The sequence below is a fragment of the Ambystoma mexicanum genome, chromosome 2q, assembly GCF_040938575.1.
Source record: "Ambystoma mexicanum isolate Mex_15411 chromosome 2q, UKY_AmexF1_1, whole genome shotgun sequence".
Taxonomy (NCBI): domain Eukaryota; kingdom Metazoa; phylum Chordata; class Amphibia; order Caudata; family Ambystomatidae; genus Ambystoma; species Ambystoma mexicanum.
The window spans coordinates 1,005,995,372-1,006,023,246 of NC_090924.1; the positions used below are offsets into that span (position 1 = coordinate 1,005,995,372).

Below are 27,875 nucleotides of genomic sequence, written 5' to 3' on the forward strand. Positions count from 1 at the left end.
CCATTAGAGTAGAGATTTAAAAAATAAGACTGCAATACTGCTCCAGATATAGGCTGTATTTGCATGCAATTCTGTTGAGCTATCGATTTCAACAGAGACCAGAATGCTGAACCGTCTTGCTTGCAAATAACTCGTCATGGATTCAGCATCATGATAGTACATTGCATATCGCTGGCCTTTTACCCAATTTCACTTTCTTAATAGTTTGGATAGCAGCCACACCCCACTTCATGGCTGACCTCACCTGTTTCCCAAGTTCTCTTTTCTTCTGAAGCAACAATTTGCTAAACTGATGGAGGTAGTTATGGGTATAAGATCCAGCCTTAAGTCTACGGACGATAAACCCTTTAACAGATTTGGCAATAAGGAAATTAACCCAGAGGGCTCCACCTCAGCAAATCTTCCTCCTCTATAGCACTTGTTTATTTTCAAATTGAACCTCGTATTCATGGGGTTTAGGTGGGTGGGGTGGCATATAATTGCATGATATCGCTCTCTCTTATTTTTATCAACTGATTGGCTTCCATATACTTTGCTCTATTTTGCCAGTTGACTGTCCAGATCACCTGGCAATGATCACTTCCTTCTTGGGTGGCAAATGTCAACCTCCTATATATAATTGCTATATAGCATAAACAATATATAGACATGGGTTGATTGGGCAACTGGACTCAACCATGTGTGCTTAGGTGGTATATCTCCCATTACATTTCCATTGTGAATTTTCATATGCCACTCATCCAACCCACTTCTGATAAAATTCTCCCTCGATCCCTTAACCCAGGTGAGAACTTACAAGCAGCTACCATGTCAGGGATCGAAATTAAAGGCAGCTCTGGGGTATCCAGTATTAATTGGTGACCAGGCGCTACGACAGGGGAACAAATAGCTAGTACATGGGGTTCAGAAAATCTAAATTTCATATAAAATGCAAAGTTATCATTTTGCCAATTATGTATTACTCCTTTAAACGTTTAGATGTGTCCTAGTGTTTATTTATAGATTGTCCCAAATGCAAAGAGATAAATTCACATAAATGTTTGTTGGGCATCAATTGGCCAGGGGAGCCAAAAGTACCTCCTGGTAGCGGTTTGTGTCAACCTTACCAGGCTCTTACAGTCTACAAGCAGTAGCTAAATAGCTCCCAGCTCCCATGAATTTCGAACCCTGCATGTTATACTAATGTTGGTCCAAACATTCACTATTAAGGCATGATCTTGTACCAAATCTCCCTGTCGTAAATTGACAGGAAGGTGAGAGCATTGGCAGCCTTGATGGTGGAGGATGCGAAGTAGATGATGCATTTGCCCAACTGTCTAGCTTCTTGCCCTCCTGGTCTGGGGTATAGTGGAAGAGGATGAGGGGTTAGACTAGCGCTTCCTGGCAGCGGCCGACAGCACAGAGTCCGGAGAGGGCTGCAACAGGAGACAGCAGGAGCCGAGTCTGGGACCCTGTACTTCTTCTCCAGCCGGTCTCTCTTGGAGGGAGTGGTACTTGGTGTCTTCTTAAGGGCTAATCTGTACTTGTTAAAAGATGTTTCTTAGCCTTTTGTGACCATTTATCTTTATTAATCCTTAATGCCCATTTGTCGACACATGTTTTGACCGTACTTCAGTCCTTTACAAGACTGGGCTATTTCTTATTATCCACTCTGTAGAGAGAAACTACTCACGAGGCTAAACACGCGGAACGCCATCGGGGCACAGCTTCCAACAGTAAAACAAGGACGAGACTTGAGATAGAAGGTATAAGGGAATTGCTATCCCTTACATAAATGTTTGCAAGTAGTTTCTGTTTACAGAGTGCATATTAAGAAATAGCCCAGTCTTGTAAAGTACTGAAGTACAGTCGAAACACATGTCGACAAATGGGCATTACAAATTAACAAAGTTAAACGGGCACCAAAAGCTAACAATTAACTATGATAACAAGGACGAGCCAACTGTCAATTAATATAAATTCTATGGACTAGCACCACATAGAGATGCCAAAGCAGAACATTTATCACCAATAAGGTATGGGGATACCTTATGGTACCTGCTAGAGCTAAAGTCCATGAGTCAAATAGAAAATTCAGTAAGTGCAAAGTGACAAGATATACCCCGCACATTGAACTTCAAAAGGGCTAATGCTTCTTCCCAGATGCTGTCCATCAACGGAACCGACAAGATAGTCTTCCTCGAGGACTCAGGTCGTTGAAAGAGAAAACCCTCTTTCTTATTCTTCTGCAGCACTAGGCTGAAGAGTCTGGATACCTTTGAAATCATGGCGTAGAAGGAGCCAATCTCATCTGGTGGCGAAGCCCTGGCAGGCTTGTTGGTACCCAGAGGCTCCCCATCAGCAGGAACATAGTCTTCATACGCATCGGTATGAGTAGCCATAGTATTTATGTCTGTGCCAGCATCAGTACACAGCAGCTCTTCTTCCACAGAGGGTCAAGGCCTATATGGGGCGGTGTCGGCTGAAACTTTGGCCTGTGAGGGTTCGACTGACGTGTTGACCTGAGAGGACTTGGTCATGGGGGACTCCTGGTCGGAGGCCTGGAAGGAATGTATGCTGGCCCAGGCGCTGGAGCAGCAGGCAGTCTCTGTTGAAGTTTCGCCGTCAAGGTGTGCAGGGCGGTGAGGATGTCCAGTGAGACGTCCCTGCCTGTGTGCTGGACTGGGTGCAAAAGGTGCATCCGGGTATGGACGTGGGCTGAAACCCGATGGATGGGCAAACAGCAGTTAGGGTCCCTGCCGTGGAGAGTCCTCCTGGGACATTGGCCCTTGGCCCCCTTTCATGGTCCTAGTACAAATCCTCAGGCAGATGTTCATCCTCTGAACTACTGTAGATGTGAGGAGAATTCCTCAGAGACCCCACTGGAGCAGTTGGAGACACCCTTTAGGGTCTTGGCAGAAAATCTGATGTAGGCAGCAATTCCCTCACCCTACCCGAATCCTTCGGGAAGGAGGCTATGATGAGAATTTGCAAAATTGGCGCTGCAGCCAATGAAGTTGTGGTTGGAACCGCAGATGGAGGCCGACATGACCTTGGAAACGACGGTGGCTGCAGAACTTTTTATTGATGGAGTAATAGTAGATGTCGACAGGGTCGTGGAAGATGAGATTGCGGATGTGGTGGTCGACAGGGTCATAGTTGAAGCATCCGTCGACGAGGTGGAGGTCTTGGCGGACGAAGTCGGCGGCGGAGTCAGTGAGAAGCTGACAAAGACGAGGGAGTCACTGACAGGCCTGTTGCAGGTCTCTCATTCAATGATTTAACTTGGAAGACTACTTGTGTTTAGAAAGGGTCAGGTACTTCCTTGCAGAGGACACCCACCTCCTCCCAACCGGCAGGCTTACCGTCAACTGTCGCAGACGGGGAGCGGTGCCTTCACTAACCAGATCATGCAGCAGCAGCGACCTTCGCGTAAGCAGATGTGTGATGTTTAACCACCTTTTGGATCCTCTCGGAAGGCACATCCACAAAGGACCCCAACCCATTTCTCTCAGAGGCCGATTCTCGACGAGGGATGACTGCGCTGGGAAGCCGATTCAGAGGCCTTCTCTTTCTTGAGCAAAGCCACCAACCTGCGATAGCGATCCGTCTTGCGCTTTGCAGGGAAGCCCTGGCAGATCTTGCATCCCTCTTCATTGTGGTCTCAGTGCAGACAATATAGACACTTGAGGTGCCGATCCTCGACAAACGTTTGTCAGGCCGCAGGATTCACAGGCCCTGAAGAGACTTCTGTTGCCCACTTCGGATATCATCGAGGTGAGATGTAGGCCCACACCTGGACCTGCAGAAACTCCCAGAGAGACGATCCAACGATGGTAACTATTCTTCACTGATAATGGGTCCTAGCTGCCGGCAGTGACTGTGTGATGGCTGAAGAGAAAAAAAAGTCACAATTCGAGGACCAAAACAAGGGGACTTAACACTGAAGCGTGAGGTAAACATCTGTAGCTGGCCACTCGGTGTGGAGCATAGGAGGAAGAATGTTATTGGACAGGGGTAGCATGACAATGATTGTTGTAGAGGAGATGGACAGTTTTCAGTCCAAAGCTAAACTGCTTTCTTTTTAGTGAGGATTCTCAGCCTGACAGGGAATATTCATGAGCACGTGAATCCATACAAGACCCCTTTCTGGAGAATGATGTATAAATGGCACGGTTCTTCACTAGGCTATTTTTCATCCACTGTGTAAGTGTTTTTCATAAGATACTGGGGGAGGCATAGCGACCTGCGCTGCAATAATTCACCTTCTGCACGTGTAGGGAGGCAAATGTGCCTGTTTCTACCTACCTTAGCAGACATGTAGCAATGGTTCACAGGAGCAGATTTATCGACAAGTAGGAATTGAAAGGGCTGGGTGTAAGAATACCATAAATCTAATAGGAATTTTAAAATGAGGTATAATTAATTGCCTGGAAAGTGGTTTTCATAACTGAAAAAGCACCAAAGAGGCAACAAAGATGGCATCTTGGCGTTACAGAGGCATGCAGTACTTTCACTCTTTAGAAATACCTTCAACGAATACCTGTATGTCAGGGATCTCCAACTGTGCCTCATCAGATGCTTTGGACTGTTACTCCCATGATCCCTCAACACTGACTACGTTGGCTAGAGCGCCTGGAAGTTGGGTTCCAAAAGTACCAAATGTTGCAGACCCCTCATCTAAAACAAAAAGCATGGCATGGGCAGAGCATGGATGCAGCAGACCTATGCTATTGCACTCCGAGCAGTAAGAGGGGCATGGCGTTCCTAATCTATCCTTACCTCCTCCCGGGTCCATCTGAAATGCATTATGCACCCCTTGCCCGATGCTCTCACAATATCTCTGCCTTTAGAAGATGATGTGGGTATAGGGAGAGCAACTAACCCTTCTCCTTATTCACCGCCTGACTTTGCAGACCCACTGCCTAAAACAGGATGAGAAGCGAGCATCTGCAAAGGAAGTAGCAGGGCTTTTGATGGGAATACCAAGCAAATGATGAAAAGTACTTCGGTACATGCAGAGAATACCTGGTGAACAGCAAGTGAAACTGGGGCATTTGCTGAAAAAGCCTAGCAATTATGATGCAAGTACATATGCATTTGATGGCAAAACCTAGATTATGGTGTACGTGCCTGGGCACTTGCTAGAAAATACTGGCATGTATTCCAGGTAACTGGTACATGATGGCAATCCCATATGTTCGATTACATTTTTGTACACTGTTATCAGTCACAACCATACTGGTTTAACATAGGCTTGGGTTGTCCCTGCAGTGGCATAGTGAGCCCCCACACGTTGTCACTTTCCAGTGGGCTCGCACCAGTTACTGAATGCAAGAGTGTAGAAAGTTGCTACAGAGGAGAGAAAGGAGGAAAGGTTAAACATACATGGAAGATTTGTAAAGGTAAGAAAGGAACTGAGGGCTAGGGATGGAGTTTGTGATAGTTTTCATTGCCGTAGAGCCTCTATATAATTATCAAAGCATAGAACCGATTGATCAGGAACATGCTAAATGCATCTTTGAACAGACATATACATAATGGGATTGCTTTAGCATTATATACCGCAATCTGTCAAACAATGGTAGTACTGAAGAATATGATGATGACAGGCCCCAGTCATTATTTAAACCCAAAGAAGATCTGCATCATCATCCAAATAATCTTTTCCTCCAAAAAGCTGCATGTAACTGAGGCATGGATGATATAAGCAAGTCCTAGGAACACTTGATAGAGAGCATGGATAGACAAAAGGAAACGTTTAGCTGTTTTAGAAACAATCAAGTGGACTGACAGCTTTCAGGAGGAAGAGACTATGGTAGCCCACATTCAGAGTAACAAAAAAAGTCTTATAAACCATTAACTTATACTATGACAGTTTAAGTACTTACGGTGTTAAGTCATTATGTTAGCAAAGATATCTTACCTACTTCAGAACCACCTGATGTGTAAATCTTGCCCTCTGCAGCACAGGCGGCAAGACTGTCTCGAGGAGTTGGGGGTCCCAATTTGGAATACCAGCTGTCCTTCACTACGTTGTAGCAATCCATACGTTTAATAGGGAAGAGCTGCGCTCCTCCCAATATATAAACAACATTGTCCCAGAAGACGCATGCAGCATCCCTACGCTTTTCAAATGGGCATCTGATATCGGTCCAGCTGTAATCCTGAAGAGAAAAAAAAAAGAATAAAATGATGAAACCCCTGAATTCGAGAGTGGGATTTCAGATGAAACATGTTTTACATTTTGGATTTCTTCATCTATAAGCATTCAAGAGTAAATATGGAATAGTTTGCACTAGACAAGCTTTCTTTTTTTTTAAAATAAAATTGTACAGACCATGAGTTGTCACAAACAGACTAAATATTTTCACGAAGATAGGCATATGAAAGTGAAGAACACTTGGGAGTTATGAAGGCACGCCTCTATACGCTCACGCCAGAAAAAATACAACCCACTAGGGAAAAAAGGCCAAGACATTGCTTGCAAGGATATTGTACAAAAATAAGGGTGCAAGCAAATAACTCTGCTGCTTGAGAACGTTCTGGTCTCTTGTAGTACAAACAGAAGCTTATAAGGCATCACCGTGTCATCATTGTACAGAAAAAAATTGCATGGGTGGATGGTGGGACCCTATACATGGGCCTGCTCCATAGAGGATGACGGGCTACGATTGGCTCCAGTCTCGTCTGTCTATCGTCGTCCCTCACATGGGGTCAGCTGGGCTAATCTCTCCAGGCACTGAAGGTCAGGCAGAGGACCTGTGGAGGCCAGGGCGAGCAGGGCTGTTAAGCTGCCACAGGTGTGGGAGCTTCTGTGTTGGAGAGAGCGCAGCCAGAGCTGCGAGCGAGGAAGAAAGAAGAAAGGACCCCGTCCGCGCCGAGGTAGCAGAGCCACCGGCGTGTGGACAACAGCATCTGGAGTGCGAGCAGGGCTCGCAGAGGACGGCCCATCGCCCTGAGAGGCAGAAAGGAAGAAGCAAAGTCACAGGAGAGGAACGCTGAGGACCGGTAAATGTCAGGGTAAGTCACTCAACACTGGGGCGCTCCTAGATGGCTATGCACAGCAATTAAGTACTGCATGAGCTACATTGAATCCCGAAATGAATGAAAAACTTTCAAACACAACTGAATTACGTCTATTGAATACTGAATTGAATTAAACTTTGAAACAAAGCTAATTACGTATATTGAATACTGAACTGAGTGAAAACATGAAACTAAACTAAAGTAAGCTTATTGAATAGGGAACTGAAAAAAACTTCATGGGCAAAGCCAATAGTGGATGAAAGCCAAAAGGGAACGTGCCCATTTTGAAAGCAACATATGGAAAAGAGGGCAAATATGAAATAATGCAACAGAAAGGTGGGGCATGAAAAAGACCACCACAAAGTGAACTTTATGAATGGATATAGTGGGGCAATGCCAAAGACTGGCAAGAAGTGTGAGTCATGTCATGGCAAAGCCAAGAGTCTAACCAGGAGATGCCATGAGAGTGAGTGAAACTGCAAACAGAGCAAAGAGGTCGACAAAGAGAAGCTAAGTAAATGCGAATCTGTACACAGGGAAAAGTACAGGAGAACCTATGGGTGTTGGAGATCCTAGGTTTCCTGGTTGCGCACCTGCGATGGGTGGACCGTGTGGTCTGATAACTGCGTAAAGACCAGTGAGCCCTAAATTTTGAATGTTAAAGCCATTGTAAAATACAACACGAAGAAGCATTCAGTGGACTGGTAAGACGAACCAGAATGAGGGTCAAGTGGACCTAGAGTTGTGTTGAACTTTGAACGTCTGATACCAAGATCAGTTGCTACGTTGAAATCTTGGGCAAGGGAACCCTGGGATTTGATGAACTGTAGATGCTGTCTCGAGGACAGAGCCACAAGACACTTTCTTTTGAACTGGGTTGCCTGGAAATTGGGGAAGGGGACCCCCGAGGACTGTGTGTAACTATATTGCCTTGAACTTGGGAAAGGTAATCTTGAAACATTTGTGGAACTGTCTTGAACTTGGGAAAGGGGAGCTGAAGAGGAAGCTAAGAGCTGATAGAAACTCAGAACTTTGTGCTGATCACCATTTCTTTTATTATTGACATCTCTAAACATTGTTTAGCTCTAGTTGTGAGGGCAAGGATAGGTTTTGGACACAGATAGACGTTTAAGTCGAACTTTTTGACCCAGACGTTCCTTAGTTTCGTCCGGGGAGGGAAATCCCACCTTAGCATAGGGAAAGTTAGGCCTTCTACCATCCTGACATTTGATTTAATGAACCATTTTAGTTTGAACTTTGAATCTGTTGTCTGTTTTACTTCATGATGCCTTCACAGAAGCTGGGTGGTGGCATTCTTGTCAAAGATCTGTTTGTTTAATGCTGTCTTTTGGATTGTCTCGAGCGCTTTGAGACACAGGATGATGCTGTAATGCCAAAAAGGAAGGACTAGTACAGTGACAGAAATGAGTATAATCATCAGTGCACCACAGGGCCTGTGCTGGGACATTTAACTGTAGGCCAATGAGGGGAAGTGAAACCCTTGTATGCACAAAAACACTGTTTACAAAATTGGATGGCTGAGTAATGGAAGAGGGCCCTCAAGTGAGGATGGGCTTAATTTTTTCAATTCACCACTGAACACAGCAGCAGAAATAGAGTGCTCTCCCAACAACTCCCCACTATGACAGTTTCCTTTTGGAGTTCCAATGGTGCTGCAATAACTGTGCTTCTAAGGCAAGTGCCAATCTCTTCTCAGAACCCTGTGCATTCACCACTACTTCATAAATCCCCTCCATATTCTACACTCAACTCATTGCATTAAATGGGGGCCAAAGGGTGTGTGATGGGGCCAGTCATTTAAGAGCCATCTTAGCACTGGGAAAAGGCCTACCCGGATGGAAACAAGAGCCATTCCTATTCCAGAGGACGAAGGTGGCAGTTGGGAGAGCCCCAGTCCCTGTACCTTGATTGCAGTACCACCCCAGATCCACCCATACAGCTCTGTCTGAAAATGCTGCCCAACTGTTGTTTCTTTCCAGAGAACTACCAATACCAGCGTGCCTAGCTCTCCTGATGTTGGACAAGTGTTCTTTTTTGGAGATACACAGCACTGCTCTGAGGGCATTGTTTTGCAAAATCTGGATTTTGTTTGCAACATGTTTATTGGCTCCTACATACAGGGTGTTACAATAATCCAGTTTTGATAGGATTGGGGCTCTGGCTAAGGTGGTGCAGCTCTGGGTTGAGAGGAAGGGCTTGGCTGCTCTTATTAATTTACATGTGTGAGCAGTAGAGGCGGCCATGGAGCTAACCTGTTTACGGAAGGATAGGGATGAGTCTAGATAGAACCCAAGAGTTTTGACTTCCTTGGCTACATTAATGGTATTGCCATCTATACTGAAGCTGGCGTATTTGTGATCTAGTTTATTTAGATTAGGGATGGAACCAAGGATGATGAGCTCGGTCTTATCATTCAGGCAAAGACTGTGAGAGGCCATCCATGCCTGGATGATGAGGTACACCCTGTTCACCAAGGCCAAATCCTTGTCGTGATCTCCCGCCAGCGGGATGAGGATCTGGGTATCATCGGCATAGTTGGTGTAGGTGATACCCAGACCATCAAGATCATCGAACAGGGGCTTCGTGAACACGTTGTACAAGGTAGGGGAGACGCATGATCCCTGGGGAACACCGCATGTGATGGGGATAGGGTTGGCGGAGGCTGACGTAGAGAAGACACGTATAGACCTGTTCAGGAAAAATTCAATCCAGCCGATGGCTTCTTGTGAGAAGTGAGCTGCTGAATCTAGGTGGTTACAGAGGATTTTGTGGTCTACTAAATCAAATGCCGCTGAGAGGTCAAGTAGAAGTAGTAGAGCAGTTTTCCCATTGCCTCTGAGGGTGTAAATTTGAGCTTTGAGATCAATGAGTGCAGTCTGTCCCATGTTGGGGTCTAAAGCCCGACTGCCAGATTCGCAGGAGATGGTTTATTTCTAGGTATTGTTGTATTTGTAGATAGGCTGTCTTATCTAGTATTTTAAGCAGGAAGGGGGCGGTGGTGATGGGTCTGTAGTTTGTGGGTATTGATGGGTCTAACGAGGGTTTTTTGAGTAAGGGGAGGGCCCAAGCCTCTTTGAGATTGCTGGGGATGGTGCCTGAGGAGGAGGAGGTGTGGATGAGCCTATTAATGAAGGGTGAGCGGTCTCTTGCCGCATCTTTGATGATTTGTGATGGGCAGAGGTCGCCCTGGCAGTTCGAGGGTTTGAGGCAGAGGATGAGTTTTTCCACCTCGAACGTGGAAACTTTGGAGAAGTTAAAGCGGGAGGGGGGATAGGTGTGGAGTTATGGGGAGGAGAGGTAGTGTTAGCTACAAAGTCTGTGCGGATTAGAGATTCTTTCTTGTTAATTTTAGTTTGTAGGCCTGTTACTTTATTGGATAGGGCATTTTGGACACTAGTGCACCATTGTTTGTCTTTTACACATGTGTCAAGGACAGGGATGGGTGTTTCCAGCTCTTTGATGATGGTGAACAATTCCTTTTGTACTAGAATTGGCTTGTGATAGTCTCAAGTTGTAGGACTCTTGTTTGGCGATTATAATTTCTTTGTTGTAGAGTGCGGTTGTTTTGTTAAGGTTCAGCTTATTGTTATCCGAGGGCGATTGTCTCCAAGCCTGTTCACATTTACGTTTCTGTAATCAGAGATTTCAGATAGGGAGAGAACCATGTGTTCAGGTGTTTTTTAGGTTTGATTTTTCTGAGTTTTAACGGTGTGATGGAGTCTAGAACTGATCTCATGATTTTGTCGTAGCCATCAACAAGGGAGTGAGGATTGGAGATTGCAGATAGTGAGTTCAGGGTCGGGAGGATGAGGGGGATGAGTTTTTCAGTTGTAATGTTTTTCTTATTTCTCATAGGGATGGCTGGGGCTAGTACGTTATTAGAGATGGGGCTTGAAGCGTCGAGGGAGAAAGTCAGGAGATGGTGGTCGGACCATGGCTGGGGTGAGATGGCGGTGATGGAAGCCACGCAGTTATAGTCCGCGACCCAGATCACAGACCGAGCAGGCCCTATAAAAGCCATGGGCAGTTATGGACTTATTTTTCATAAAATACATTTCAGTGGGTCTAATTTGTATTGATTTTCTTTTACTTAATAGCGACATTGATGATCAATCTGTTTCTGGCCATTATGAGCACTCTCCAATTGAATGCCAGCATACACAATACCTAGATGTGCTAGCTCTGCGCTGCAAGTATGCCAATACCGGATGTATACCAATTGACCTTCTGCACAATTGATCTTGAAATGAAGGTCAATTAGGACATATATGCTGGGGGAACCCCCCCAACTCAATCCAATCCCCCCGCCAACCCCTACCCATTCCCATTGTATTTATTACCCCAAACCCACCCCACACACAAATATATATATTAAAGTAAAGGTCAATTGTGCAGAAGGTCAATTAGGGCAAAAGGTCAATTGTAAAAGGTCAAATTGGGTAATACCCCAACACCTACCAAAGCAATACCCCTGTGTGCCCGAGTGTGTTCGGATGAGGCAGTCGCTTCTCCTCCTTGGTCAATATTACTACCACAGGTTCTCTGGACACTATTACTCAGAGCAATTAGGGCTATGATCTTAAAATACCTCAATATGCCAGTTAAAACCGAAAGCAGAGAACATATTGGGCACCATGTAAATGTCACTTACTAGATTTACCATTCCTGGATCGCAAAGTTAGTAACACAGAGTGAGTAAGGGTGAAACACTGAACTGACATTGCAGCCTTGAGGATCTCTTCTAGAATGTGGTATTTATTGGTAAATCCTGGCTGAAAAACCAGGGCTAAAGTAAAACGCAAGCAAACATTTGAGGCCGATTGGCTGTTCTCCGCTCAAGCCCATGTGCCTCAGCGAACCTTTTGCAGTGTGAACCCCTGATAAAATGTGAACTTCTTTAATGCTCCAACTACTTTCATCTCATAGACTAACCGCTGGAAAACAAAGCTGCTTTTTCAAGTCAACGGACAGATGTGGTAGGTTTATCATCATTCGATATGCTATTAGAAAGAATTGAAGATCTGTCTCTCAATCAGCAAATTGGAGGCCCCACACACAAGGCAAATTGCATATTGAATCAGTTTTTTTTTATATTCAGGATTTCTTTTTTTTGTAACAAATGTATTATTTTCTTGTAACAGAATACAATTAATCCAAACAGTGGATCCTGCATTCGAGCCAATTTACAATTTTGTACAAAACCTAATAACCCCCCCCCAACCCACCTCAACCAAAAGCTTATCCAAAAACAACTACATAGAATATACAGTAACCAAACTGGAAAGTCAAGAAGAAAAGTGTAGGCAAATCGAAGGAAAATTAGGATAGAAAAAATAAAACACAGAAGAAATGGGCCTTTAACACAACATCTCAATAACATAGCAATTGCAAAAAGTACTTATCTGTCTTGCAGCCCTCAGATCGAAACCTCAATAGGACAGATTTAAATCCAAATCTTCTGGAATTTTGAAATATTCTTCTGTAACATATAATTTACTCACTCCATATTGTAGACTTTATACATTTCTTGTAGCCATCTGTGCAAGTTCAGATAGTCAGCAGATTTCCAAGCACTTAATATCAATCTCTTTGCCACTGCTGCTCCTCTTATAATCCAGTTAATTTGGTTAGTATTCAAGTCGTCCAACAGGACCGTTTCACCTAGGATAAGTGTTTCAAAGTTGTATTCCATCTCTTCACCTAGAACAGCATTCATTATCTCCACAATCCCATTCCAGAAATCCTTCAATTTTATACAGTCCCATAACATATGCTCCAAGGTACCTTGCCCCAGAGCACAACGCCAACAAGTGTGAGTTCAATAATCCATGTTTGAAAAGACAGACAGGAGTCCAGAATGTTCTGTTGAGTATCTTCACTTGTCAATCTTGATCTATAATGCTTAAGGAAACTCTTAATGTTTGTACAAATGTTCACCCATCTTTGTGAAGACATTTCCTCTCAGAAGTGTTGACCATGTCAACAGGATTCCGTGATCTGGCTCTGAGAAGTCACTTAGCAAAGAGTACATATTAGAGGCTAGATGTGCTTTCATGGAGAAACTCTTAATACTAGAAATCAAATGAAAATCCTTTGCAGAGGGCAGGCTCACCGCTCTCCTTAAAATTCCTATAATCACCATATAAATTATCTGCAAGGTTGTATTCTGCCTTCAACTCCCTAAATGTTTTTGTCATGATTCCTGCCCCTCATGGCCCCAGCCCTCCATGATGTCAGGCTGGAGCCAGGCCATGATCACCTACATGGCCCTCGAGGGCCTCTCCATCCCTCCAAAGACCCACTTGGAGTCAGACTTGGCGCTTGTGGCACCAGACTCACTCACTCCCATAGGATAACATTGGGGATTGGACTTGTAGTGCATTGATGGGGACAAGATGGATGCTCCCACATATATCGGTTCCCAGAACTGCATGTGCAGTCTAGTCTTTTGGGTGTGGTTCAGCCCAGAGACACCTCGGATACCCAGAGACTATTTAAGCCATGCCCAGAATGAGAAACATGCTTTGTGTTTTCTGCACCTGCAGTGTGACACTCACTGTGTTCGGATCGGTCTCCAGTAGGCCTGCATCTTTCTTCTGCGCTCAGCTCCTGCAAGAACAAGAACACTGTTAGGAACAGCCTTACCTTGCAGCACTTCTGCCCATCATTCATAGCTCCATCTGTTCTGCGGGCATCTTCGGCGGTGTCATTCCCATCCCGGCACGCCGCTTCCTAAGGAAAAGGGAAAAGAACAGAAAAAAGGCATTAGTAAGCATTCAGAAAATCTTTGCTTATTTTTAAAGACTGTACGAGCTTCAAACACTTACCTGAATCCCAGCCGCTGCAAGAGGGAAAAAGACACTCCAGGTTAGCGTGGAAACATCTAGAAGCGCCGCATACCGCGCTTACTCACCGCATTTCTCCTTCATAACCGGAATCCATGCTAAAAATGTCGCGGCACCTAAAAGACACAGAAAAAGAACTCAGTTCAATTTAAATACGAAAGGGTCGCATCGCGCTCTCACTCACCTTCAGCGCTTATCTCAGCAGCACGTCGCCATACCCGGACGCCGGCCATGATCTAAGGAAGGAAAGGAACAAAGTTAGAGAACTGTTCAAAAGACTCATTATACTTACCTGTCGGACTCTTGCCAGTGAAGTAACTAGGCAGCAACGAGCCTACATAAATCAACGCGCCCCTGCGCTGAAAGCAGGATGGAGAGCATACTTTCCAAGAAAACAAGGTGAGCTGGGGACCAAAGGGAAGGGTTGGACCCCGGGGAAGAAGGGGTTCAAGCACACAGAGACAATAGGGAGTTAAACTCTACCAATCCTGTGTTTCAGGCCCAGTCTCCAGTCGAGTAGACTCCACGGAAGGGTTCGAGGTCGTAAGAGGTCAGAACAGGCTGAGTGACGTCCCCGTGGATACCAGGTGAGCGTTACAGTTTTCCATCTCTGATCCTTGAACAAGTCCGCAATTTTCTTAACATCTGCTGTGAACCAATTTCTCCAGAAAATCACTCCCCCCCCCCCACTTTAATTTTGGAATTCAGCCATATCGATGATTCTGCATTTGTACCAGAATCTATTCTGCCCGCTTGTTCATAGGCCTGCCAAGTTATCCTCAAAAACCTGTCAAAGCCGAGCTGTGGACACTATTGTAATTAGTGGTAGACGGAACAGCCCACACATCCAACGGCCCTGCCTTCTCCGCCTCAGCACAAGCCCACTCATCTGATGTCAGGAATGGAAGGATGTGTCTCGAGGTGAACGCCTGGTGGTATCTCAAAATTCAGAATGTTCAAGCCACCTTTCTGTTCTTTGAGCTGCAGTTTCCAGAGTTTTAACCTCAGAATCCTCCCATTCAAAACAAATGTCTGAAGCATGCAATCTGTTTTTTTCCAATCTGATTTTCGTACTTGCATGGGAACCATTCCTAAAATGTAGGTTATTTTTGGCGCTAAAGTCATTTTTATTGCTTTTACCCTGCCCCCTAAGGATAGCTGAAGTGCAGACCAGTGATCAATCTCCTGTTTTATCTTCTGCATACATAAGTCCATGTTAGTTTTCATAAGGACACTCAAATCCTTAGTTATCCCGATACCAAGATATTTCATTTTATTAGTACACCATCTGAACCCAAAACTCTATCACCTCACAAGTTGTGTTGTTGGAGCATGGCAAAGTCTCTGACTTCTGCCATTTGATCCAATAGTTTGATATCGCGCCAAAATCATCCGAGACCCTCATCAGCTCTGCAATTGAGTTTGATGGATCTTGCACCACCACCAAGAAATCATCCGCAATCAACCAGAGCTTCTGGCAAGTTGTTCCATAACAAACCTCTCTGATTCCTGGAGTGGATTTGATTGCCTCTGCCAAGGGCTCAATCGAAATCACAAACAATGGAGACAGCGGACACCCCTGACAAGTTCCCCGCTGCAACTCCAATCCACCACACAACCTGGCATTGGTGTTGACACCTGCCACTGATCTATTATATAAGACTTTCACCCAACTCAGAAACTCCATACCAAAATTCATCCTCTCAATTGTATATTGCAGAACCTTCCAGTACAACCTGTCAAAAGCCTTTTCGGGAACAAGAGCGATAGCAACCGACTCAATTTGTGACTTTTGACACTCCTCCATGGTTAGCAACAACCTCATGTTCCTAGCCGATACTCTCCCTTCAACAAAGCCAGTCTGGTCAGGATGGATCAGTCTAGGGAGGATTTTCTCGAGTCGGGCTGCTAGAATTTTAGACAAGACTTTACTATCCATATTCAACAGGATGATGGGTCTGTAACTCCCTGGATCCAGCTCAGGACGGTCAGGTTTAAGCAATAATGAAATCGATGCATGACGCAGAGTAGGGGGCATAATACGTTTTGCCTTGCTTTCCAGGAACATGTCCCTCATTAACTCCAGGACCCCATCAGGCATCACACGATAAAATTCCAATGGCAACCCATCTTGCCCAGGACATTTTCCAACAGTCAGAGACCATACAGCTTTCTTAACTTCCTCAAGTGAGATTTCTGGATCCAGAATTTTTTTTTCTTCATTCACTTTCTTTAAAGTGATTCTTTCAAAGAATTCTGAAGTCTTTTCCACTTCCAATGTGCACTTCTCACTGTATAGCTGCTTGTAAAAGTTTTTAAAACAGTTTGTTTCTTTCAACTGGATTGCTGGTCACCCCACCATTTTTCTTTATCGTTCCTATTCCCCTATTAGATTCTCTCTTTCTCAATCTATGGGCTAGAAGTCTGCCACACTTTCTCCCACCCTCATAATACTTGCATTTCAATCTAAACAATGCAAATTCTGCCTTCTCACTAAGGTTCTTATTAAGTTTATACTCCATATTCATTAATTTAAAATGTTTCTCACTATCAAAATGTCTTATGAGCTCTTTTTCCAAAACTATCACTGTGGAACTCAATTCCTTAAGGTCTGCATCTCTTTTCTTTTTCTTAATCCCCAACACTTTCATAGCCACTCCACCCATCACACACTTGAACGCTTCCCAGCTGGTCTCCACCTCAACCTCCCCATTCAAGTTGGTTTTCAAATACTCTAATATTTCGGATTTCTTTACAATTTCACATTGCATTCCTGTGGTCCGGTCGATGGCACATGGTACATCTTCCCGTATTGATTTTTTCGTTGTTAGTAGAAGTATTTGTGGAGACATTTGTACATTTGAAGCTGCTTGTGGATCACCGTCCAAGAGGCAGTGGCGTTTGAATGCACAGTTACTTTTGGAAACTGAATTTGTCAGATACATAGAAACAGAAATATCACTGTATCTGAAGGATAACTTGCACTCAGTGAGCAGTTTATCGATGGTTTGGGATGCGCTGAAGGCAACATTGCGGGGTAAAATAGATTTTGCGTCGTATCGAAAAAGTCAGCGATAGAAGGTTATGGTTGGTCTGGAGGATGTGTATAAGGCATGTGAAGTGCGATACTGTGACCGTCCGAGTGCGGAAAATATGTTGGCCTTTGCCCATGCGAAGTGAGCCTTAGATTGTGAGCTTCATCAGAAGGCAGAAACGCATTTGTTTTACTCAAGGCAGGCTTTTTGGGAAAGGGGTGAACGATCAGGGGCATTATTAGCGAGTCGTATACAACAGAAAGAAAACAATAGACAAGTGCTCTTTATTGTGGATGAAAAGGGGATGGTGAAGAGAAAGAATGCAGAAATTTGTGAAGAATTTAGACAATATTACACCTCTTTATAAAGAGGTAATGAGACAATCTGAGGTGGAAATTAATACTTTTCTTAGTGGATTATAAATGCTGAGCCTACATGAGCAGGAGAGATTAGGCCTAGATGCAACAATAACGGTAGAGGAGATTGAGAGCTCAATTGAAACATTGGCCAGAGGTAAATGCCCTGGCCTGGATGGATTTCCAATAGAGTTCTACAAGACCTTTAGTCAGATTCTGTCCCCTTTTCTTGTAAGGAACAAGTTACTTACCTGTAACTGTTGTTCTCCAGCATGGGTCTGGCATGGATTCACATGCTCATGAATATTCCCCGTCGTCAGGCTGGGAATCCTCGGTAAAGAAAAAAACAGTATCAGTTTCGTTTCTGATCTGTCTTTCGTAGTAGAAACCAATCACTGGTCTCTGCGTCATACTGACCACAGCTAATGACTGCCCTCTACCTAAGCACCGCCTCTGGCAGCCATCTTCAGATTTGGAAGCACGTGACGTGGCAGTATGACCAAGTGAAGAGCCGCAGAGGGGTAGGCGGGAGGGTTCGCATGTGAATCCATGCCAGACCCATGCTGGAGAACAACAGTTACAGGTAAGTAACTTGTTCCTTCTCCAGCATGGGGTCTGGCATGGATTCACATGCTCATGAATAAAGAATACATAGCAGTACACACATGCACAACCACGGGAGGTGGCAAAGGCTCAACATTAAGCATCACATCAAACTCAACATTAAGCATCTTACCTCCTCACCAGGCTCACCTTAGGCGAACAGGTTGCGCAGCACTGCTTGGCCGACCCTGGCCTCCTCCCTGGAATCCCGATTGACGCAGTAGAATTTCGTGAAGGTGTGCGTCGACCTCCACGTAGCAGCCCTACATATGACCAGCAGGGGCACACCAGAAAGGAACGCCGTGGTAGCTGCGATCGCTCTGGTGGAATGGGCTCTCGGACGGCCAGGCAGCAGTCGGTTTGCCAACCGATGACAGTACATGATACAGCCGGAGAGCCATCTGGAAATGGAAGCCTTCGAGAGAGCCTTCCCGATTGACAGGTCCAAAGTTCACAAAGAGTTGTGACGCCTTCCGAAAACACTTTGTGCGGTCCCCGTACAACTTAGGCGCTCTAGCCACATCCAGCGAGTGCAAAGTCCTCTCAGCCGGAGACGAAGGCGACGGGAAGAACACCGGCAACACCAAGGGTTCGTTGAGATGGAAGTCCGACGGCACCTTGGGCATGAAGGAGGGGTGCGTCCTGAGCACTACCCTTGTGTCGTGAAAAGTCAAGTACGGGGCCTTGCAGGAAAGGGCCTGGATCTCTCCCACCCGTCGTGCGGAGGTGATGGCCACAAGAAACGCTGTTTTCCACGACAGAAACTTCAACGGGGCCGAGTGCAGAGGCTCGAACGGAGGTCCCATGAGCTCGGTCAGCACCACGTTGAGCTCCCACGCCTGGGCCGGAGCCTTCACCGGCGAGAACGATCTGAACAGTCCCTTCATGAACTCTTTCACCAGACGATGAGACCACAAGGACGTCCGCCCCGTGGTTCTGGTGTATCGGGAGATCGCAGCAAGATGAATCTTGATGGACGCGTGTGCCAGACCAGCTTTGGCCAGCGTCAGCAGGTACGGCAGTACCTGAGGAGCCGTAATCCGTAGAGGGTTAATCTTCTGTGCGTGGCACCAGACAGAGAACCTCTTCCATTTGTGTCCGTAGCATTTAAGAGTCGAGGACGCCCTGGCCTTTGCAAGAACCTCTCTGCAGTCGGCCGGTATGTCATATCCTCCAAACTCTAGCGCTGCAGGAGCCAGGCCTGCAAGTTCAGCGGTTTCGGGTCGTGGTGGAGGATGGCGCCTCCTTCCCTGGAGAGTAGATCCGCGTCCACCGGCAGCTTGATTGGCGGGGACGCTGACAAGTCCAGAAGGTCCGGGAACCATATCTGCCTCGGCCACGCAGGTGCGACGAGGATCATCCTGCACCGTGACCTCTTGAGCTGGTTGACGAGCCGGATTAGCAGTGGCAAAGGAGGGAACGCGTAGAGGAACAGGCCCTCCCAGGGGAACGAGAAAGCATCGCCCATGCTCCTCGCCTGGGGAAACCTGCTGGCGAACCTCTGGCACTTGGAGTTCGTCGCCGTCGCGAACAGGTCGATCTGGGGTGTGCCCCACCGTCGGAAGAGGCGATCCACTAGATCCTGCCGTAGTTCCCACTCGTGGCACAAGCGCAGCTCCCTGCTGAGTGAGTCGGCGATGGTGTTTTTTATCCCTGCCAGATGAAACGGCACCAGAAACATCCTTTGGGCGACGGCCCAATGCCACAGGTCCTGCGCCTCCTTGGACAGTGCTGGGGACCTGGTTCCGCCCTGTTTCCTGATGTAAAACATGGTGGTGGTGCTGTCGGTGAAGATCCTCACCGCCTTGCCCTTGAGGGATGGAAGGAAGGACCTGAGGGCCCAGAACACTGCACGGAGATCCAGGACGTTGATATGGAGGGACTTCTCCGTCGGGAGCCAGAGGCCTCTCGCGTGCAGATTTTCGGTGTGCGCTCCCCACCCTTCCAGGGAGGCATCCGTGGTCACTGTCTCCTGGTGGTCTGGGGTCTGGAAGTCCATGCCCGCCGTCAGATGCGCGCGGGTGCCCCACCAACGGACTCCTCGGCAGAAACTCTCGTCGAGTGTGATCCTCTCCTCGAAGCCGCCCGTCGTTTGGATCCAGCGCGCGTCCAGGAACTCCTGCAACGGGCGCATCCGGAGCCTGCACATGGGAATGAGGTAGATGCAAGACGACATCATTCCGAGGAGGGACTTGATGGACCTCACCTTGGCCGCGTCGGAAGCCAACATCCGCTGTACCTTGCCCAGGATGGACCTGGTCCTTTCCTCCGACGGGGAGGCCAGAAGGGACACTGTGTCGAGCTTCGCTCCCAGAAACAGTGCGTTTTGCGCGGGTACCAGGCGGGACTTGGCGTAGTTCACGGAGAATCCCAGGTCCGTAAGAAGTTGGACGGTCCTTGCCGTGTGCTCCACGGCGAGCTCCCTCGTCTTGGCTCGGATGAGCCAGTCGTCCAGGTAGGGGTAGACGTGGATCTCCTCGCGGCGCAGCTGCGCCGCCACCGGTGCAAGGCACTTGGTGAATACCCTGGGTGCCGACCGTAGTCCGAAGGGGAGGGCTTTGAACTGGTAGTGACGCCCTTGGACCACAAACCTGAGGAATTTTCGGTGCCCCTTTAGGATGGGAATATGGAAGTAGGCCTCCTCCAAATCCAACGACGACAGGAAGTCTCCTTCCTCCAGCTGACCCAGGACGTGCTGGAGGGTGACCATCCGGAACTTCTGCGCCTTGATGAATTTGTTCAGACGTCGCAGGTCTAGGATGGGGCGCCATCCTCCCGTCATCTTCTTCACGAGGAAGTATCTCGAGTAAACTCCGGAGCCCCGGAGCCTCTTTGGGACGAGTTCGATGGCGCCCTTCCTGAGCATCGCCCTTACCTCCAGGAGAAGCTGAGGGACGTGAAGCTCTTTCCTGGCCAAGGGGGGGACGCGCGGGCACCTTCTTTGAAACTCGAGTGCGTGGCCCCGGGCTAAGGCGTCCAGCACCCAACGGTCGGTGGAGATGGACTCCCACACGCTGACGAAGCTCGCCAGCCGGCCTCCCACCGGGGTGCATCGGTGGGGGCCCGACCCCACGGTCGGTTCAATCCTGTTTCGACGGGGCTTTGCCGCCTTGACCTCCTTGGCGACGACGGCGGGGTCCGCCAGACTTGCCTTGTCCTCTGTAGGCCTCCTGAGACGACGAGCGGGCCGCTTGACGGTAGGTGGAGAAACCGCCGCCGCAACCTTTGGAGGCGCCCTTGCCTCCGCTGCTCCGAAAGGGCGTCCGTCGTTGCTGCAGAACCCCAAGGGCCCGGGCCGTCTCAGTGTCCGCTTTAATGGCCTGAAGGGAATCGTCCACTGTTTTCCCAAACAGGTTGTTCCCATCGAACGGCATGTCCAGGACTCTGGTCTGTACGTCTTGACGGAAGTCCGTAGCCTTGAGCCATCCACGCCGCCTAAGGCACACGCCGTTGCCCAACTGGCGAAACCCAGTGTCGGCGATGTCCGTCGCAATAGTGATGGCGTGGTCCGACGCCACCTCACCTTCCTGTAGGATCTCCATGGCCTCCGCCCTCTTGTCGTCCGGTAGGAAGTCCAGCAGGGGAGCCAGTTTGTACCATAGCTCCCTGTCGTAGCGGGCCACGATAGCCAAGGCGTTGGCTGCTTTAATCGTCGTCGCTGCAGACGAGATGACCCTGCGTCCCATAGAGTCCAATTTCTTTCCCTCGCCGTCCGGTGGGGAAGTCGATGTGGAGGCCGCACCCCCCCCCACTTTCTTCCTGGCCGCCGCAGAGACGACAGAGTCCGGGGTAGGCTGCGCCCGGAGGCACAGGGGGGCCGCGTCCGGGACCCGGTACTTCTTCTCGTACCGTCTCTTCTAGCTGGCGTAGTGGAAGGGTTCTTGAGGAGGGCGAGGCCCTCATCCCAAATGTCGTACAGTAGAGGCACCGCGAGGACCGTCTTCCTCTTGGCCTCGTGCCGTTGATAAAGGAATCCTTCCTTTTTCTTCTCCTCAGGGCAGAGTTGGAAAAGCTCGGATGCCCTGGCGATCATGGAGTGGAACGAACCAATCTCGTCGGGCGGAGAAGCCCTGGTGGGAGGTGACGACGGTAGATCCTCGTCGTATACCTCGTCGTCCGTACCCGTCGCTGCCGTGTCAGTCCCCGTATCATCCCCTCGGGTGGACGGGGAGGAGGGCTGGACGGTGCGCGACGGCTGAAAAGGAGGTGGAGGGTGAATCCTTCTTTTCTTGGGCGGGGGAACACCAGAAGGTCCCGGCTCAGGATCCCCCGACGGGAGAGGTTCCTCCGTCGGCAACGGCAGTCTCGTCCTTATCTCTGAGCATAAGGACTGTATAGCCAACAAAATGGCCGCCGAGTTGTCTTGCGGCGCTGGCAGAGGGGAATCTGACGGGCAATCAGGGGCCCCGTCGGCACCCTCGACGATGTCGTCGTCACCAGCGTCGGGATCCATCCCGACGGGCCGGTCTTCTTCCACGCCAAGGCCGTGGCTTAAGACCTCGATCAGCTCTTCCTCCGAGGTTGAAGCCGAATCTACGACGACGCCCTGCCCCCCCCTTTTTCTTCCGCGCCGGGGATTTCACGGGGGTCCTATCGATGGGCACAAAAGAGGACTCCCTCCGAGGTGGCAGGGAGACTCTGAGCCCTGAGGTCGCCACCACTGGTGTAGCCTCCACAGGCTGAGCCAGGGCCGCCGCGACAGTATCGATAGAGGGCTTGGCCGGATGGATTAAGGCCTTCACCACCTTAGGTGCGCTCACCGCCTTATCCTTGGGGGGGGGGGGGGGACACTGCCTCGCTCCCCCTCCGATGGGGCCTTCGAGCTCGACCGGGGCCTCTCCAGGAGCTTCGCCGGGTGCTCGCCCTTCCTCTTACCCGACCCAGAGCGTTGGCTCGTGGCTGAAGGTGCCGGGGAGGGTGCGCCCTGCCTGGCGCCCGTAGAGCCCGACCGTTCGGCGCTCCCGGTGCCAGCGGACTCGCGGTGCTTGGCCTTGTGTTGGACCCCCGTCGCCGGGGCGTCCTCAAAGGTCTTAGAAGACCGCTCAGATTTCTTCCTCTTCTTCTCGCCTGACGGGCTCTTCCCTTCCAGCCAGTTGGCGAGACGTTGATGGCGGTCCTTCATGGTCCGCTCCGACATATTGCCGCAAAACGCACAGTCCTTCTCCACGTGCGTCTTGTCCTCATGTAAGCAGTAGAGACAAAAGGAGTGTTCGTCCTCCTTAAAGACGTTCTGCAGCTGGCATCCAGGGCAGACCCTGAACAGCTTTCCGGGCGTCGAGCTTCCCTTCTCCTGGGCCATGTCCGGGCCTGAGAAGCTTCTGGAGTCCTCCAAAAGCGTAGCTCGACGAATCCGACACGGGTCCCCGTTGATCGGATGGAGAGTCGGTGGAGCTTGAGGCTCTTTTGACCGAAAAAACGAAGTTTTTGAGCAAAAAACGTGAAAAAATAGCACTAACGCTCGAGAGCAATAGCACGAGGATCCCAACACATGAACGTGCGGTAAAAATCAGAAGATGGCTGCCAGAGGCGGTGCTTAGGTAGAGGGCAGTCATTGGCTGTGGTCAGTATGACGCAGAGACCAGTGATTGGTTACTACTACGAAAGACAGATCAGAAACGAAACTGATACTGGTTTTTTCTTTACCGAGGATTCCCAGCCTGACGACGGGGAATATTCATGAGCATGTGAATCCATGCCAGACCCCATGCTGGAGAAAACATTTTACAGACATTTTGAATAATGAGGAGGTTACTGATTCAATGAAGAACGCATTAATAACGGTTATTCCTAAACAAGGTAAGAATCCTTCACATTGTGGAAATTATCGACCCATCTCGCTTTTAAATGTGGACGTGAAGATTCTGGCGGAAATATTTGCCAGAAGATCAAAAGGGCCTGCTTCCAAAGTTAGTTCACAAAAATCAAACTGGTTTTGTGAGTGGTAGGAATAGTTGTGATAATTTGCGAGAGTTGCTTGATGTAATCTATCTAAAGAGAAATTCTGCGGATGCATATGCAGCAATTAGTATAGATGCTGAGAAAGCATTTGACAGAGTGAGTTGGGTTTTTCTGCGTCAGGTTTTGCTTAATATCAATTGTGGGCCAGTTTTTCTTAGACTTTTTGGAGCCTTATATGGAGATACAAAAGCTGCCGTAATTGTTAATGGCAGTCGGTCAGAGTGCCTTCAATTTTTTAATGGAACTAGGCAAAGTTATCCTCTATCTCCACTATTGTTTGACTTATTCATCGAACCTCTTGCCATTATGCTTAGCAATCATCGTAATATAATGGGTATTCCATTTGGGGAATGTGTGTACAAAATACTTTTGTATGCAGATGACCTCTTAGTCCTAATCTCGAACTCGGAGCGTTCATATCCACGGCTTTAGAAACTCTGCATGAATTTGGCAAATTCTCCAATCATAAAGTTAGTGTAGCAAAGACTTTGATTTATCCTATTTCAGCATTGTGTCATAGGGGGTTGTGTGAGGTGGATCAGAAGATGTGGGCTGGTTCAGGTCTTAAATATTTGGGTATTCATATAAATAGGGATGTGGAGTCCTTGCTTGCAAACAATAACCGTTTCAAAGTTGCAGAGGTAGACAGTCTTTGCTGTAGATTGGAGAAGTTAAAACTAACCTTATGGGGGGGAAGGTTAAAGTAGTTAAGATGTCCCTTCTTCCGAAATGTTTGTTTTTAGCATGCTCCCTCTGCCGCTTTCAAAAAATGTATTAGGTAGCATCAATAAATCCTTGGTTAAGTTTGTGTGGGGGGAAGGAAGTAGAGCGAGAGTCCCGAAAGAAGTTCTTTATAAGTCAGTGAAGCTAGGCGGCTTTGGTTTTCACGACAAAGTGTCATCACTCTGCATTTACGCTGCGCGCGTTGCATCATTGGTTGATGTCTGATCGCAGTACTTGTGCAGGTTGGATTCAAATAGAGGAGGAATCTGTTTCTCCCATCCCACCGGATGTTCTTTTGTTCATGGATAAAAGACTGCCTGTTGGTACCACTCTGCCTTTTGTAAAGCACTTTGTGAAGGAATGGCGTAAAAGTAATGAGATTTGGGAAGAGAAATACTTAGTGTGTAGATTCCAGTTTATGGAAAAACCAGGCTGTGAAACAGAATAACAGTGTCTTGTCATGGATCTCATGGCAGAGAGCTGGTATCTGGAAGATTGAACAGGTTTATGATGGTCAGAATATGATTCATTTTGAGTTTCTGCGCTTTAAGTATAAGCTGAAAGTGTCTGAAATTTGTCGATATAATGTTCTGCGGGACCTTTTTGTTCTTTTCTCGCCGTTGAATGCTACAATGCATGCCTCACCTGCAACTTTTGTTCTCTCAAAGATTGTGCCCTTGTCTGCATCTCCTCTGTATAAATTGATAACAGCCTCTGCATTTAAGTTACCATTGCAGTGTGGTAGAGGGAATTGGGACTTGGATTTAGGTTGCACATTGTGGATTTAGATTTGAGATGTACACAACAAAGAATTAATCATTATTTATACTAGTCCCTATGGAAGATGAGAATTAATAAATTGAGTAATGTGGACTGTTGTTGGAACTGTAATAGGGAGGTGGGCACTACACTCCATATGTTGTGGTAAAATACAATTATTCTGGGATGGTGTTTTTCAGAGGTTGGAGTTGGTTCTGGATCTCTCTATACCCAGAGATCCACTTGTTGCTGCGTTAGGTTTACTGCCTTCAAATATTGGTTTAACTACAAGTAAAATGTTTTAGATATATAGAGCTCTTTTGCTAGCCATGAAGCAGATTTTGAAATTTGGGAAAAGTGATACCTCTCCTAAAATTGATGACTGGCTGCACAGTTTGTCCCTTTTGTCCGAGAGGGGGAAAATATCCTTTAAAGCAAACGATCAGCTTGATAAATATGAGAGTATGTGGGGTGCATTTAATGATCTCTACGCTTAAAATATTTGATTGTGTTCTAGGGTTCTTATTTTGCTTTGTTTTTTCATTTTATTTCTTTCCTTTACCTTCTGCCACCTTACTCCCTGTATTCTGTTCCCCTCTGTTACTTCTTAAAGATTTATTTAGGAAATTATGGGTGAATAAGCATCACCTTGTGCATTTGAGATATTGTATTATGTTCCATTGCTTCTAAATGTATAAATAAAGTTTTGAAAAGAAATCAACTCATTCCCCCAGTGACATACTTGCAGTGCTCTGCTGAGCAATGATCAACAGAGGAGTTGACAGCAGCTCTTTGTCAATGGCATCCTTTGCCTATATACCAATTTAAGGTGCTGGCCGGGGCCATTAATTACTCTTACTCCCCTCTGAGCCCCTCCCCTACTAAAGTCTTTAAAGAGTATTTCATTAGCTTAGTTCTATAAACATTTAGCATATCCTTATTGACTTGTTACATGAGTGGTTCAGAAGCGTTTTAAATAAGTTACATTAACACCACCCATGCATAACGAACAAGCCGTTCCATCTGTCCAACATCTGACCAATATCAAATAACATTTGCTGCAACACTACTGGAGAATATAGTTAGTTCTCAACTACAAAGGTTTCTGGAGGCGAATGACCTTATGGAGCGGCTGCAGGCAGGAATTAGGACAGAGATCAGTACAGAGCTGGTGATCAGTAGTTCTGGATCAGCTAAGATGGCAGAACGATCAAGGGCATTGGCATTGGCATTGAATGTAGTCTATCAAAGTGGGTTACTGAACAGACTCAAAGAGGTGCCATGCCATAGATCGGTGTTGAAATGGATTAGACATCCCTTCTTCACTGCAGAGCCCTGCTGCTCGGCCTCCTTTGTAGCGTTATGTCTTAAAGACCATGACTTTGAATGATCAGTTTGATGATTTTTAAATCAAGAAGCAAAAACCCAACATCCACCAACACCATGTTCTCTAACGGAGTAGCAGTAGCCAACAAATCGATTTAATCTACCAGTCTAAGGATGCATCCTACCAAGCATGAAATCATGGTTGTGGGCAGGATTGTAGAATCTCTCTGCCCACAATCCTTTGTCTGCCAAAGCTGTGCCTGTGTCGCCAGTGGTTGAAATCATTGTGAATCTACCTCATCATCATGTATTGCGCGACAAGTAGCTTTAATGGTCAAAAAGGGATTCTTTGCATCAAAATAGTTTAATTTAATCCTACCCTACTATCCCTTTTGGACATGGATATGGCCAACCTGGAGAATGTACACAGCATTATAGTGGACTTTTCAAAATATATGTACTCATTTGCAGAGTGTGCAGAATCCTTCATACAGCCTTTTGCTCAAACATCAGAGCATGTTACCCCACTACAGGCACAGTTAAGTTGACTGCCAACAGAGTGGACTTCAAGAATCTTTGTTTGCCATATGAACTATTGTAGCATAGGGGACCTCTGTTAAACTATTTAATTGTGTTTTCTTGAGTGCAACAACCCCCGTAAGGTGGCTCCCTAGCGCTGACTGAGGAGTACCAACAATACAGGCATTCTGTGAAACTATGGCAGGTACAGACACGTTTGAAAAGCGTTGTTCATCAGACAAAGAAGAAAGGTACATTCTCTCACATCAGCCCTACAGATAAGGGGTGTATCAGCCACTCTTACTCCCTAAAAGAACAAGTTACTTACCAACTGGTAACGTTCTTTCGACTGGATGTTCCTCCAACGCATTCCACATCTTTGACATGTAATGTCCACAGCTGTGCACTCCGGAACCTTTTTCGGCAATGGGCGTCCTGCGTGGCGTCGGGTCCATGTCCCTCGAGGGCCTCCGTCGAGGACGACGTCACAGGATGTTATAAATAGGACGCACGGCTCCCGTAGCCTCAGTTTAAGTATTTTCCCCCAGAACGTGTGACACCAGTCTGATGCCTGCTGGACTAAACGGAAGCTACAATCGCATAGGAAATTCTCCCGAGGGGCAGGCTGGGAGGGCGATATGGAATGCTTTGGAGGGACATCCAGTCGAAAGAACGTTAACAGTTGGTAAGTAACTTGTTCTTCGAATGGATTGTATCCTCCA

General features: G+C 47.2%; 1 protein-coding gene across 1 annotated transcript in view; it reads right to left on the minus strand.

Moving 5' to 3' along the window:
- Positions 1 to 27,875, minus strand: part of KLHL7 (kelch like family member 7) — a gene marked incomplete in the record, with an annotated part of 773,580 nt that overhangs the window by 276,326 nt on the left and 469,379 nt on the right. Inside the window, 1 exon segment of the mRNA XM_069648328.1 lies at positions 5,906 to 6,146. Within this exon segment, the coding sequence (XP_069504429.1) occupies positions 5,906 to 6,146 (241 nt within the window).